Source organism: Rattus rattus, chromosome 4 (assembly GCF_011064425.1).
Source record: "Rattus rattus isolate New Zealand chromosome 4, Rrattus_CSIRO_v1, whole genome shotgun sequence".
Taxonomy (NCBI): domain Eukaryota; kingdom Metazoa; phylum Chordata; class Mammalia; order Rodentia; family Muridae; genus Rattus; species Rattus rattus.
Genome location: NC_046157.1, coordinates 87335122 through 87349685, shown reverse-complemented (window position 1 = coordinate 87349685; position 14564 = coordinate 87335122). Strand labels below are relative to the sequence as shown.

General features: G+C 47.3%; 1 protein-coding gene and 1 pseudogene across 1 annotated transcript; one reads left to right on the top strand and one right to left on the bottom strand.

Moving 5' to 3' along the window:
• Positions 1 to 290: 290 nt before the first annotated feature.
• On the bottom strand, positions 291 to 4047 carry Ebi3 (Epstein-Barr virus induced 3). The gene is made up of 5 exons (XM_032900717.1): positions 3966 to 4047; positions 3209 to 3338; positions 2747 to 2925; positions 1082 to 1236; positions 291 to 703 (listed from the first exon to the last, which is right to left on the bottom strand). Exons 1-5 carry the CDS (start codon positions 4030 to 4032, stop codon positions 548 to 550), a joined length of 687 nt encoding a protein of 228 aa, XP_032756608.1. The 5' UTR covers positions 4033 to 4047; the 3' UTR covers positions 291 to 547.
• A 3311-nt stretch (positions 4048 to 7358) lies between these two features.
• LOC116898412 lies at positions 7359 to 7659 on the top strand (annotated as a pseudogene).
• Positions 7660 to 14564: the final 6905 nt, after the last annotated feature.

Below are 14564 nucleotides of genomic sequence, written 5' to 3'. Positions count from 1 at the left end.
GGATTTAGCTCAGTGGTAGAGCGCTTGCCTAGGAAGCGCAAGGCCCTGGGTTCGGTCCCCAGCTCCGGGAAAAAAAGAACCAAAAAAAAAAAATGAGCAAAGAGGAATCTTACTTTTCATAGTAATTCTTGTTGGGTGGTTGTGCATGTCTTTAATCCTAGTACTTAGGAAGTAGAGGCAGGCAATCTTTGTGAATTTGAGGATAGACTGGTCTACAGAGCCAGTTCTAGGACAGAGAAACCCTGTCAGAGAGAGAGAGAGAGAGAGAGAGAGAGAGAGAGAGAGAGAGAGAGAGAGAGAGAATGATTCTTATTTAATTAGGTTTTCGAAATAAATCACATTTAAAGTTCACAAAGTCCCGCACTGATGGAAGGAGAAAGAAGATCCCTACAGTTTTGGAAATTAAGGTCTGGAGAGGTCAAGTGAATTATCCAATGCTTCGGAGCAGCACAGTACATGCGAAATCAGAATTCGAACTCAGGACAGGCCACTCAGCCACCCTCAAGTAGTCAACATCACGGTCTGATATCAAGGATGCAGTCCCTCTTCAGGGCTTCTGGGGCGCCCTCTCTACTTGCCCAGGGAGGCTCCAGTCACTTGGTTTCCCATAATCGGTGAGGTCCTGGGCTGACACCTGGATGCAATACTTGGCATGGGGTTGTGTGTTCCTGAGGGTGAAAGTCGTGGCTTCAATAGGTCCCACCTGTGAGGAGAAAGGGTGTCAGGTTAGTGCTAAGAGGAGTTGGAAAGGACCACAGTGCACTGGGGAGCTGGGGAGCTGGGGAGCTGGGGAGCTGGGGAGCTGGGGAGCTGGGGAGCTGGGGAGCTGGGAAGCTGAAGAGTTGGGGAGCTGGGGAGTTGGGGAGCTGGGGAATTGTCTTGATGGGTAAAGAGCTTGCAGTGAGTTCAAATTCCCAGCAAGCAGGGAAAGTCAACTGCTGATCACACCTGTAATCTCTGCGCTCCTTCAGAGAGGCGATAGGCGGAGACACGAGGTTACCCAGTGGGATCCAGGCTTTTACTTCTGAGCTCCGCTCAACTACTCCTTCTTCCAGACCACGCCCCCTCCCGCGAACCTCACCTGGCGGAAGTGAGAGGCTCCTCGGCGCCGGTAGCGAAGTCGGTACTTGAGAGAGAAGATGTCCGGGAAGGGCCAGGAAGCAGGGGGCTGCCAGAGAACCTGCAGGCGCTGTCCCGCTTTGCGCAGGCGCACGCCTTCCGGAGGGTCGGGCTTGACTGGTGGGAGCAGGACCTGGGTCAGGGTCGGCTCTACTGGTTCATCACGCACACATTCCTTCATTTGTGACTCTCACTCATTCATCCATACGTTCGATTTCACCCTCAGGCAGCCATTCATGTATTTGCACCGTGGATACACTTAGTGGGTACACTTCATTCTTTCACTTATTTACTTAATTCTTCACTAATTCATTCCTTTACTCAGTTACTCACCAGCTCACCCACACATTTATTTGTTTGATTCAAGTGTAGACTTGTTCCTGGATTGATTAACTCATTCATTTACACTTATCATTTATACACTCACTCATTCAGGGATCCATGTTTACAGTCATTAGGTCATTCATTCATTCAGTGTATCATTTGTGAATTCACTCTTCACTCCCTAATGGAGTCATTCATTTATCCATTCATTCATTTACTCGTGTCCTTCATGTATTTATTATGTCAGTTATGCATTTGTTCACTCATGCATTCATTATGTCAGTTACACATTCACTCATTCATTATTAAATCATTCACTCATATTAGTCATGCATGCATTCATTTATTCCTTCATTCCTCTATCTGCTCAAGGGCTTTTCTGAGATACAATTCTAATAGCACAAATCTCTGCTAGAAGTGTCTCCATTTCTCCACCTGCTTCTAGAACACTCCTCCATGACAACACAAGCCACCTTCCTATCCCTCTCCAGTCCTTAGCACTCACAGGTCTCCTGTCTCTAGATTCCTCTGTACTGCAGCCCACATTGTGTGGTCTGAGTCTGGGTTGCTCACTGAGCATGGTATCCTCACGGTCCCACTACACAGGTTGGTGCCAGAGCCTCATTCTTCTTTAGGGCTGAGTAATGTTCCTCTGTGTAGATGAACATTGTGTGTCCATTCATCCACAGGAATACACATGGCACTGGTCTTCTGGATGCTGTGAATGATGTTGCCAAGGAGTTGTAGGGATGCACATTTTTGTTTCTGTTGAGCAGATACTTACACTTGGAGTTGTGAGATCATGAGAAGATTTCATGTTTAAACCCCTGAGGGCTGTGTAGCCTTTCACTGACCTGCATCAGCTTTTGTTCTTGGCTTTCTTTTTTGAGACAGGTGCTCAGGAGTGACCCTGACTTGCCTTGAACATGATCTGTAGACTAGGCTGGCCTTGAATTCTCAGAGATCTGCCCACCTCTGGGATTAAAGACCTGTACAGCACCCCGGCTTTCATTCTCTCTTAACTGTAACTGTTGCTTATGTTTAATGGCATACTTTGGGGGAGACCTCACTGAGGAGCTGACACTGGAGCAGCGACCTAAGAAGTCCAAGGAAGGAAGCAGTGCTAAGGCCCTGGGGCAGGATGGAGCCTGGGGTGTTGGGCCAGCAGCAGGAGGCCTGTGAGGCAGATCCAAAGGTAGGAGGCTGCAGGGACCAAGGAGGATGGGGAGGTGTTTTGGGGTGGGGGGGAGGATGAGCTGTGGAATGGAGAGGTTGGAGAGGGGCAGGGAGGACAGACACTCACTGATTCGTTCCGCCACAAAGGCTAGAAGGCTGCTGTTGGCGCCGCCAGGGTGCACTACAGTGACATTTAGCAAGTAGGGCACTGTGGAAAACAGGTGCACGTGGGGGATGGTGCATCGGGATGCCTGGGGGGTCCGTTGCAGGCAGGGCTGGCTCTGCTGCTGGGCGGCCACACCGAGCCTGCATGAGAGGCACCATGGGGAGTCAGGAAAGGAACCTGGGTGCCCGTGGGGCCCCAGCTCACCCACAGCTGACTGTGGGTCATGCTCAGGAGGTGACATGCTCAGGGGCATATGGGGGCTGTGGATTCTGAAGAACTCCCTAGAATACGACACCCCACACTTGTTCTGTTGCTTTAGAAGCAGGCTCCCATGGGGCCTAGGCTGCCTCCTGCCCTGAGTGGATCAGGACATTGGAATCTCTTGATTCTCAGCCTCATCCTAAACCCTTTCCATTCTCTCACCTGTAAGTGGCAATGAAGGACATGGCTCTGGTGGAGTTGGGAGCCTGGAGTGGCATCCAGGAGCAGTCCACAGCCACAGGGTACCGAGAAGCATGGCATCGCACTCTGGGCTGGCTCAGATCCACTAGCGCTAGAGGAGACGAAGGAACATGAGCTTCCATGTGCCTCGTAGGATTCTGTTACACATGGAAGCACGAGCTCCTATACCCACTACAAAACCCAAGGCTCTCAGCTCAATTTCTAGATGAGAAAGCTGAGTTTTTAAAATCCCCCTTCTCTCTTTTCTCTTTCTCCTCCTCTGTCTCCTTTCTCTTCTTTCTTCTTCCTCCTCCTCTTCTTCATTCTGGAGGGTCTCATGTACCCTAGGCTGGCCTTGAACTCCCTATGTAACTGTAAGTGACCCTGAACTCCTGAGCTTCCTGCCTTAGCCCCCTGAGTGTTTCATACACGTGTGCCCCACCATACCCAATATCTCCTACCATTTCTGTATTACAGTTGTTAAGTCACAAAGGTGAGGCTTCGGGTTTCTGAGAGTCAACTGTCTAGCTCCACAAATCTCTAAGATCAAGGGTGCCTCTGCCAGGATAAATGAGGTTTCGTCTCTTCATGTCTCAGTTTCCCCGTCCCTATCGTAGAATGAGAACAGGTCCAACTGGTATAGGTGTGAGTTCCCACCCAATTGCAGATGACCGCAAACTGAAAGCGAAGGGTTAGTTCCCTCTGCCCAGGTGCCCCGGTCCCCACTGTGTTCACCTACCTGTCCCAGTGTTACCAGGGGAGCAGCTGGCCCAGAGAGCAAGTGACAGGAGGAGCAGCTTGGACATACTCTGTTCTTTGGATCCGAGTTAGTGACCCATCAGAGAAGGGGTGAAGGACCAGGGACTCCCACAGGAAACCTGGCCCTACATAAGGACCTGCCCAGTGTGACTCAGTTGCCCAGGGTATGGGGCAGAAGATGGTGATGGTGACGGGAACCCTGAGTCTGTCACCAGCTGCTGTGTGTGTGTGTGTGTGTGTGTGTGTGTGTGTGTGTGTGTGTGTGTGTAAAGGCCTGAGGTAGGGGGAGGGCCCCAAAAGGGAGAAGTCACTGAGTTGCTTTCTTTCCGGCTGATGGCCAAGGGGAATCCCCAGGAAGGGGGCATGAGGCACAGGGAGAGGAGGGAACTGAGAGTAACAGAGACAGAATCAGGAGGGGGGAGGGGAGAGAGAGGGCGGAGAGAGAGAGAGAGAGAGAGAGAGAGAGAGAGAGAGAGAGAGAGAGAGAGAGGACACTGTTCTAGAAATTGGATGGTGGCCCTCTCACCACTCACAGTCTCCCCAATACTGCGTCGGGCTCCAGACAGCAAGGAGCAACTTCCACCTCTAGATAGTCCCCAACTCCAGGGACACTCTGAACTGTTAAAGACACCTGTGCAGAATACCCAAGGAAACCCCCAAGGACAGGCTGGAGTCTCTGGGAACTCCAGGTCACATGTGTTCCGTCAGCATCAACAGAGCCCAGAACCCCTGGGGATTCAGGGGATTTGCCCAGAGGCAGGGAGAGGCAGGAGTAGGGACCCTGCCAGGAAGGTGACAAAGAAAAATGGAAAGTCGGGCATAACAATAACCATTTGTCTTCCTAACGTGTGGGAGGCTGAGGTAGGGGATGTCTGTGAATTTAAACTCCAGCCAGATGCACAGGGAGACTGTTATCTCAAAATGGAGAAAAGAGTAGCGGATGAGGGTACAGGACCTCAAGTTCAGCCCCCCCCCCCACTCACAGAGACACACAGATACACAGACACATACACACACACAGACACACAGACAGACACAGATACACAGAAACACAGATACACAGACACACAGACACAACACACAGATACACAGATACACACACACACACACACACATGCACCCATGCATACATGCATGCATGAACACCACAACCAAAAGAAAAAACAAAATGAAAAACCCCAAGATGAACCAAAGCATTGAAATGAAGAATGAGAACATTGTCTGTGATTATCTATTCACTTTTTAGCACTGATAAGAAGAGAGCCCCAGGCCTCAGTGCCAGCCCCAGCCCCTTCCTGGGGGTATTAAAGACATAGGATTTACCGCCTGAGCCATAACTCCATTCCCTGGTTTCTTTAAACATTGCACTGCAGACATGTTTATTATCATACCTATGTTTTGGGTCCAGAAGCTCAGACTATGTTCTTAGCTTCCTAGCCCCATCTTTGCCCTTACTCAGTGCTCTAGACTGGTTACATTTTTCTTGTGAATGAGTTTATACTCCTGGAGAGATGGTTGGGATGTAGGTGACATGCGCAGAGAATTTCGACAACCCAGGTGTACAGTGATGGGACTCAGAGGGTCAGAGTGTAGGGAGCCATAGTGTGATAGAGACAGCTGGGCACCGTTAGATCCTAGGGGACCTTCCAGTGCACAATGGGTATTGTTCATGACAGAACAGGGTGGTGAAGTGGTCCCAGAGGCTTCACCTCTTACAGGTGAAGGATTGTTGTAGTTTGCCCTGAAGTTATCTGTATTTTGATGCTAATTCCACTGCCCCAAGGACAGCTGCCTAGTCACATACTCAGGAATCAGGTGACTTCACCAGAGCCTCCCCTTTGAATTTGTAAAGTACAGGTGAGGGCAGGTACAGGATAGAAGGAGGCCTGTCATTGGAGGAGAGCGAAGGATGGACGGGAGAGAAGTTTGAAGGAAGAGGAGGAGACTAGAACAGAAAGGAGAGACAGGACAGAGGAGAGGGTGAGAAGCCAAGGCAGGGGATGTTAAGATTCTGTGTATTTACAGGTTGTTATTAATGTTCTCAATGGATGGATGGTATCGGGCTTTGTACGTGGGCAATTATATTTTATCAATTGGGTCAAAGATTATTGTGTTGTGTGTTCTTTAATGTGTAGATTTAAGTAATGTAATGGAGTGTGAGGAGAGTGGTCTGGGCCGCCTAGTGCGGACCTGCGGGGTCTTTTTCTTCTTTATTTTATTTTTACAACAACAGAGGATGGAGACTCAGCAGCTGAGCCGTCTTCCCTCAGCAGTCCTGGGGCTGCAGCTGTAGGATCTGGCTGAGAATGCACTGTACGTCCTTGTCCATCTGTCTCTGCAGTTAGGAGGGACAGGGTAGGGGTGACACACATTGTGGTGTCACCTGCAAGTCACTATACTTAAAATCAAGGGAATCAGTGATCCATGAGGTAGATGAATGTACAAGGATGCTCCCAAAAGCCACAGGCTGGCCCAGAACAGAAGGGAAACAGAGGTAAGGTGGTGACAGAGGAATGGTGAGGCTAGATGGACAGCCTGAAGTGCAGCCAGGAGTTAGGGAACTCACCTAAATGGCATACAAGAGAGAGTTGTGGTACAGTGCCATGCTCCTGGGCCTCTTCCCATGGGCATGAGAAGTGGAGAGGAATGGGAAGAGGGACCTGGGGTTCAAGCTCATCATTGGCTACATAGTGAATTTTAGATCATCCTGGGCTACATGAAACCCTACCTGAAAAGGAATAGGGGTAGGTAAGAGGGGAGGAAGAAAAGGAGAAGGAAGGGGAGGTGGAGAAGGGGAACAGGAAGAGAGACCCTTCTACAGTGAGCCTGAGTAATGGTAAGTAACAAAGTCACAGATGTGTGCTCTGTGCCTGAGGGGCCCTGAGCAGCCTGGATCCTGTCTGCACCCTCACTGTTTGTGGCTCCCATCACTTGTGCCCTGCTTCACAGAGGCAGTACCTCTGTTCCTTGCTGCAAGGTAACCCTCTTCTTCAGATCTGGCTTAGGCAGGGCGGCCTGCTGCACCTTCTTTGGACTGATCTGTGATCTGGTAAGGGGGCTCCATGAGCAGCCATGATGAGACAAGCAGGGATCAGTGACTTTTGCACCTCTGCTGGGCAGCTTGATAAAGGGTCACGGATTCAGGGTTGGAGCCGAGCTGACTCAGTACTTGTATTAGTACAGCCCACAGCTGAAAACTTTGAGCGTCCCACTCTCTGCTCTCTCAAAAAGAGCAGGAGTCACTGTAGAATTCTTGGTTGTGTCATCATGGCTGTCTTAATGTTCATGTTAGGTCATATTAGGGAAACATATGACTCCAGCAGGGTCATCTTGGAAATGTAGGCTTCGAATTTTCAAAACCACTTTCTGCGTTCTTAGTAGACCAGTGAGCAGGGACAGCCTCAGTATGCAGAACGATGCCAGCGAGTTTGTGGACCTGTATGTACCGTGGAAATGCTCCACGAGCAACCAGATCATTGCTGCCAAGGTCCACATGTCCATCCAGATGTATGTGGCTGAGGTGGACAGGGGCACAGGCCGTTTAATGGCCAGTTTAAAACCTACGGTATCTGTGGGGCCATTCGCAGGATGGGTGAGTCAGATGATTGGCTAAGGCTGATAGAATTGTCTCAAAGAACCTTTGTGCAGAAGAAATGGGGAATAGTTTGTTATAAATAAAAGTGATAATCACATCAGATCTGGCTTTGAAAAAGAATTTTCAAAACCTACTTTAATAAGGGTTCTTAAATGTTTTTACCTCCCTTCTAGCCCACCGCCCACCAGAGGTAGTGGAAAGGAAAGGTCAGTAGGGCAAAGGGGCATGTAGGCCTGTTTCTAAACAGTTCTTTTGGGCTATTCCAGTCTTCATTGTCAGGAAATCAGCAGTTCAGTTCGAATGAATCAGCAGTGGTAGCTCCACCCACTTGTTAACATTGTTCATGAATCAGCAATGACAGTTCAATCCAGAAGAAACCACAAGGGTCTGTCTGCCAATTGCCCCAAGTCTGCAGAAGTGGCAAGAAGCCAACAGAGTATCATGAGAAGTTCTTTGGTGTGTTTTTCTCTACAAAGTCACAACAAAAGATGACTAGCAAAGAAGGCAAGGGAACCAATGCCACAAAGTTGTCTACCGTCTGTTGGGTTGTACCTCTGCCAAACATCATATGTCTTTTCAAGTGTCCACTCGGGTAAAATATCACATGCCCTTTTTCTAGGAAGCTTTCAGAAAAACACCATGTGTCTGCTTCAGCAAAACATACTCTCATCAGACACACTCCAGAAGAACATCATATGACACAACTGAGTCTCTAAAGGAACCAGAAATTTCCACTTCATGGGAGGGAAAGCCATTTGGCACTTGTTTACAAGTTGTAATGAGAGTTCCACTTGTACCTTGGGCCCACCCAGGAGTTTTCAACAACTGACCAGGCGTTCTATAATCAGCATTAGAAGGTGACTCTGTTTGCTATTTTCCAAGGTCAGATAGAGCAGCCCTGGGATTCTAGATTACCTGGACTAGAAGTAATACAGAATGGCAGATGAACATGCCAGTCAATTATTACTGTGGGTTTCAAGCAACCTCAGTGGAAGGCAAGCAGGACACAGGACGAAATTCCTCCACATATACAGTGGAGTATAGCAGGAAGGCACCTGGATGAGGGTTCTTCTCTACTGCTGGCTGCTGCTTCAGCACCATCATCGATGTCAAAAACTGGAATGTTGATTCAGTGGTACAACCAAGATTCCTCTGGGGACTCCAGAACAAATACTGACACTTGTGGACCAAAGAGCTGGGGTGGAAGAGACTGCACACACTTTGCTATTTACTGTCTGACTAAACCTCACAGTGGATCCCAACATAAGAGAGACACCTGCATCTATTTAAAAATAAGGCTCCCATTTTGAGTAGGGGTTGAGTAAGGTTTAAGTTCCCAAGACCTCCCTGGGAACTGAGGTCTGACTTAGCAGAGAGACATGTATGTGGGTAACTGACATCTTGGTTGGTAAGTTAAGACATGTTATTAGATAAGTTTCATCCTGCTTGACAAGTTAAGACATGAATGTTAGGCAAGGCAAGTCTCCTGACAAAGTTGAAAACCCCAACCAATGGGAGCAAAATAAGTGTACAGCAAAGACATGCTCCTAAGGAAATTTCTATCTCTAAACCTTGAATGTCCGAATAACTTGGCATAGATTGATTTTAGGCTTAAAAACCCTGTATGGTCTTATCTCAAGGTCATGGTTCAGCTCCAAAGACTGGAACCTGGCCCCGATCCATCAGTATTTGGATGCCGTGTTTAATAAACCATACCTATTTGACTGAGATTGGTGTTTGAGTGGTTTGTGCAGTGATTCCCCGACCCAAACAAAAATAATTATGTTTTCCTAGCACTTGGGAGGCAGAGGCAGGCAGAACTCTGTGAGTCCGAGGCCAACCTGGTCTACAGAGTGAGTTCCAGGACAGCCAGGACTACACAGAAAATCTTTCAAAAAACCAAACCAAACCATGCCAAAACAAGCCGAAAAAACCCTTATGCTTAATCTGGTTTACTTAGTATTCCTAGTGATGCAGAATTGAGAAAAAAATAAATCTGTAGGTTCATATATATTTCCCATAAATAAGACTAAGGCAATAAAATATGTGTAATGTATTCATCGGATTATTAAGAGGCTCCATAGTATCAGAGAAAGAACTGGAAGAGCATGAAGGGCTCGAGACCCCATATATGTACAACAATGCCAAGCAACCAGAGCTTCCAGGGACTAAGCCACTACCTAAAGACTATACATGGACTGACCCTGGACTCTGACCTCATAGGTAGCAATGAATAGCCTAGTAAGAGCACCAGTGGAAGGGGAAGCCCTGGGTCCTGCTAAGACTGAACCCCCAGTGAACTAGATTGTTGGGGGGAGGGCGGCAATGGGGGGAGGATGGGGAGGGGAACACCCATAAAGAAGGGGAGGGGGAGGGGGATGTTTGCCCGGAAACCGGGAAAGGGAATAACACTCGAAATGTATATAAGAAATACTCAAGTTAATAAAAAAAAAAAAAAAAAGAGGCTCCATAGTAAAACAAAACAAACAACACAACTGTCTGGTTCCACAGGGCTGAACTGACGACTAAAATCCTGCCTTACATTGATGGGTCTTCTCTGTAGAACAATGGATTTTTGATGTATATTTTTCATATTTTTAAATTAAAATTTTTTAAAACAAAAAGAGCATCATAGAAGATTTTTCATAGCTGTCCTAAGGTATGACTAGCTTAGAAACCATCAAACTTCCATTGTGCTTTTTCAGTTTCATAGCAAAACCAGACTAATGTCCCAGAAATGGGACCTCAGCTCCCAAGAGGCTGGTCAGAGTGGAGGTCTGGCTCAGTAGATGGATGGTGCCAGCAGAGGTTCAAGTCACCATGCTTTCCTTTCTGCCTGGGATGGTGGGAGCCTCTCACCTCATGTAGGTGCCATGGTGCTACAAAAGTCTTGGGCTCAGGCTTAGCCTTGCCAGACCATACATTTCCTCTGGCCCTACTAGGTAACCCCTGAGCTCAGAGATAGTCTAAGATTGCAGGTCTTTGGAATGGGGATTTGCCATCACTGCGTCATCTCCAACCTCCTGTAGTCAGGGCTTCAGGTGCTGGGAGCACAGGCCTAGGAGCACAGCATCAGGGCTGGAAAGGAGTGAGGTACCACTTTTCCTTCCATGCAGGAGCTCCCTTGTAAGGCTGACAGGAAGGAGTGGTCTGTCTTCGGGTTTAAAAGTCCAGGGTATGGAGGCTGTTGAGTGGGCTCTGTCAGCTGGAAGGCATGCAGCCAACCTCTCTGACACCTCAGTAGAAGGGTGGCCATGGGTAGATGTCATCCACCCAGGACCCGTGTGGAGATCCCAGTAGCATATGTAATGTTATAAGACATCAATCAGTGTGGATGATTCATACATGACATACAACATGTTAGCCTCTGGAGCAGTCACTGCCTAGATGTGTGGTCTCAGATCCTCAGTGTCCCAACAAGAAATGGTTCCTGTCACAAAGGAGCTCAGTAAAGATCTGATGGTCATAGAATAGACTCAGTCTTCAGTCTAGATGCTGGATCAGGTCAAAGGCCAAGTGCACACCTTGGTGCATCATGACACGAGTGTGATTGGGCAGATCTTATATTCATGGTTATTGCTCATTTTAGTATAAATTTCTTTACTTTTTGTCTTCATTTTTTCTTTGTCAGCCCAAAATAGCATTGGCTGTTTAATCCAACAGAAACTGCCCAGGAGATAAGAATTTCCACGAAATGCTCCTCAGGTGTAGGAAGTGGTAGGAAGGTAACTGAGTGCTTTGCTTCCTATTGTGACACTGCCAGTGCGGTGGATTTCTGTTTTGGTCAGTGAAAGACCCACCCCATGAGTCTTTTTTTTTTTTGTTCTTTTTTTTTTCGGAGCTGGGGACTGAACCCAGGGCCTTGCGCTTCCTAGGTAAGCGCTCTACCACTGAGCTAAATCCCTAGCCCCCCACCCCATGAGTCTTAACTCAGAACTGCAACAGGCTTGAAGGAGCCCAGGCACGCCCAGATACCTAGGGCCGAGTCACCATTAAAACTAACAGACCATAAAAGGAAAGGAATACAGAACAGACTAGGAGTACCGGATCTGGCAGGAAGGGATAAGCCCCTAGCCCCCGACATTCAGGATGTCCCAGCCCGCACGTACTCTTTTACCATGTTACAACCTCATTCGAATATGATTCAAACCTGCCAATGTGTGTAGCTATACCTTATTACCTCATGTGAAATAACCAATCATATGTGAACATGTCTATATGCCTCATTTAAATCCACCAATCCCCGTAACTATGCATCTGCTTCTGTACGCCCGCTTCTGCTTCCCCAAACCCTATAAAAGCCCCATGCTGGAGCTGCTGGGCGCGCAAGTCCTCCGAAGAGACTGTGTGCCCGCAGGTACCTGTGTTTTCCAATAAACCCTCTTGCTGATTGCATCCGAGTGGCCTTGGCTCGGTCATTGGGCGCTTGGGTCTCCTCCTGAGGGAAAGGTCCTCTCCGGAGGTCTTTCAGTCAGTGGTTATACTAACACATACCTAGCTGTTTTGCTGGATTTTCTCTTTTTCAGTGCTTTTAAATTTTTTTTGTTCATATTGACTTCTGTTTAAACATTCTGAATTTGTGCCATGGAGACATGTGTGAACAGACATACCATAGCACATACATAAAGGTTGGAGAAGGGGCTTCTTTCCGGTGTATTAACATCAGAATATCACTTGATTACAAGTTTTCTTACTCACTGAGCAAACTAGCCGATTCCTCTCATAGTACTTCCTCCTGACCCACCCATTTCTGTATGTTAGTTGTAGTAGCTCTATTTTAATTTTGGGATAGAAAATACTGGGCACTCATTCTAGAGCTCCTCCCATGCCTGCCCAGCATCTGTTCACTGTAGTGATATGTATAAAAGCCTTTATGTATGGCTTTAAGTGAAATGAATAGTAAAGCCTTTGTGTCTGGCTTTGAGAGAAATGTTTCAGCAAAGCCTTTGTTATGTTTGGGTCAATCAACAGAAGCTGGGAAATTGTTTTGAGACTGAACTTTGAAGAAATGTTGTCTTTTCAGGGACTCTGCATTTGGTGCTGTGTGAGAACTTGAAGCTGTACCGACCTTGGCCCTAAGGCTCTCCTGGCAGACCTGGAGTTCTTACTTTTGATTATGGGTGGCCATGGTCAAAAGGGACTGAGATTTGTGTGGGCTGTCTGCTCTCAGGGGCATCAAGGGCCAGATAACTTTGGGAGGTGGATCCTTTCCCAGCCCCAAATTAACCTTTTTTCTTTTTTTCTTTTCTTTTCTTTTTTTTTTTTTTTCCAGAGCTGAGGACCAAACCCAGGGCCTTGCACTTGCTAGGCAAGCGCTCTACCACTGAGCTAAATCCCCAACCCCCAAATTAACCTTTTTTAATGTTTGTATTACTGGGGTGAGCCAGCTGGGTGTCAGTCTTTTTCCAAGAAGGCTGAACCCCTCTGCTCCTCAGAAAGTGAAGGCTTAGCATCTTGGCAAGCTTCTCTCTTTGCTGTGGCCCCTATGACCAACATCAGTCAACAGTACACTGAGCTTTAAAGAAAAGTTGTTTTGAGGAAGGGTTTGGTTGAGTTGCCCAAGTATTTTGTCAATACAGTCTGTAGTCATACCAGGCCTTAACCTTGGGACCTTTCTGATTCACCGTTTCATGTGGTGGGAATTTAGAAGCGAATCATTACTCTAAGATCTAAATTCATGTGAAAAATTAGCAAATTGATTCTGCTTTTAAAAAAAGTAATTTAGTTAAAGGTGTTTCAATTATGGTTTTTAGAAATCAACTTTTGGTGTCATTAATACTTTTTTTTTAAAAAAACATTTATTTATTTATTTATTATGTATACATCATACAGCTTTCTGCCTGCATGTATGCTTGCAGGTCAGAAGAGGGCACCAGACCTGATTATAGATGGTTGTGAGCCACCATGTGGTTGCTGGGAATTGAACTCAAGACCTCTGGAAGAGCAGACAGTGCTCTTAACCTCTGAGCCATCTCTCCAGCCCCTGGTGTCATTAATACTTTATTATTCCCTATAATGTGGACTTCATCTCCAATCTCTACCAGTCTTTCTCAGCCCTCTTTCCATGCATCGATTCCTTCCTTTCTATTTTATATACGTGTCTTGTTTAGGTTGGAGGTGGGCCTTTGGGAAGCTAGGACTATCCAAAGCTTTATCAGATGCCCTGATGAAAGCACCAAGGGAACATTACCTTTGTGACCTCTTCAAGGACAGATTGGGAAAGTCTGGTCTGGTTGAGCATCTTGAAAGAGTCAAGGGAAACCATCATCTTCAGTTATCAATCTCATGGCCAATGTGTGCTCACTCTGAGGTATCCTGTGTCCTTTTAGCCAACACTGCTAAATTTTCTTTCTGCTGATTGTCTCATTCTCTACCTACAGTGTAGCAGTGTACATCTTAATAAACCCGCTTAAAATGAGCCAACACGGTTTACAAAACATACTGATCCCAAACTTTCTATTTTTGTATTCTCATCCTAGGTTCTCACCCTGGTCACCTCCCCTTTGGAGGCCAGAATAATTGGTTTTTGGGTTCATAGATCAAACTCATTTAAACTTTTTTTTTTTTTTTTTTTTTGGAGACAGGACTTCTTTGTAAGCTTACTGAGTGCAGTAGAGCAGGGACGGCTTTGCAGCCCAGCCGTTAGGGAACATAATATAGTGAAGTGAATTAGCTTTGGCAGATCGAGCCGAAGTGTGTCCCTGAGAAATTATGCCATTTATGGGGGTAAGGGGGGAGGAGTGAGGTCCTGGGGAAGACAGACATGTAGGCAGACAGACAGACAGATGGGGAACAGAGGAATGAAGGCAGAGATAGAAAGGGAGCGCACACCGGGAACAGAGAGACGGCCTGCTGAGTAGGGAGAGAGTAGGGAGAGTGGCTGGCGGGTGGACACGTCCTCCAAACACACCAGGCACACCAGGTGGCGTCAGGAGGTGATGGCAGCCGATGATGACACAAGCCACTGCTAGGTCCCTGAGAGTA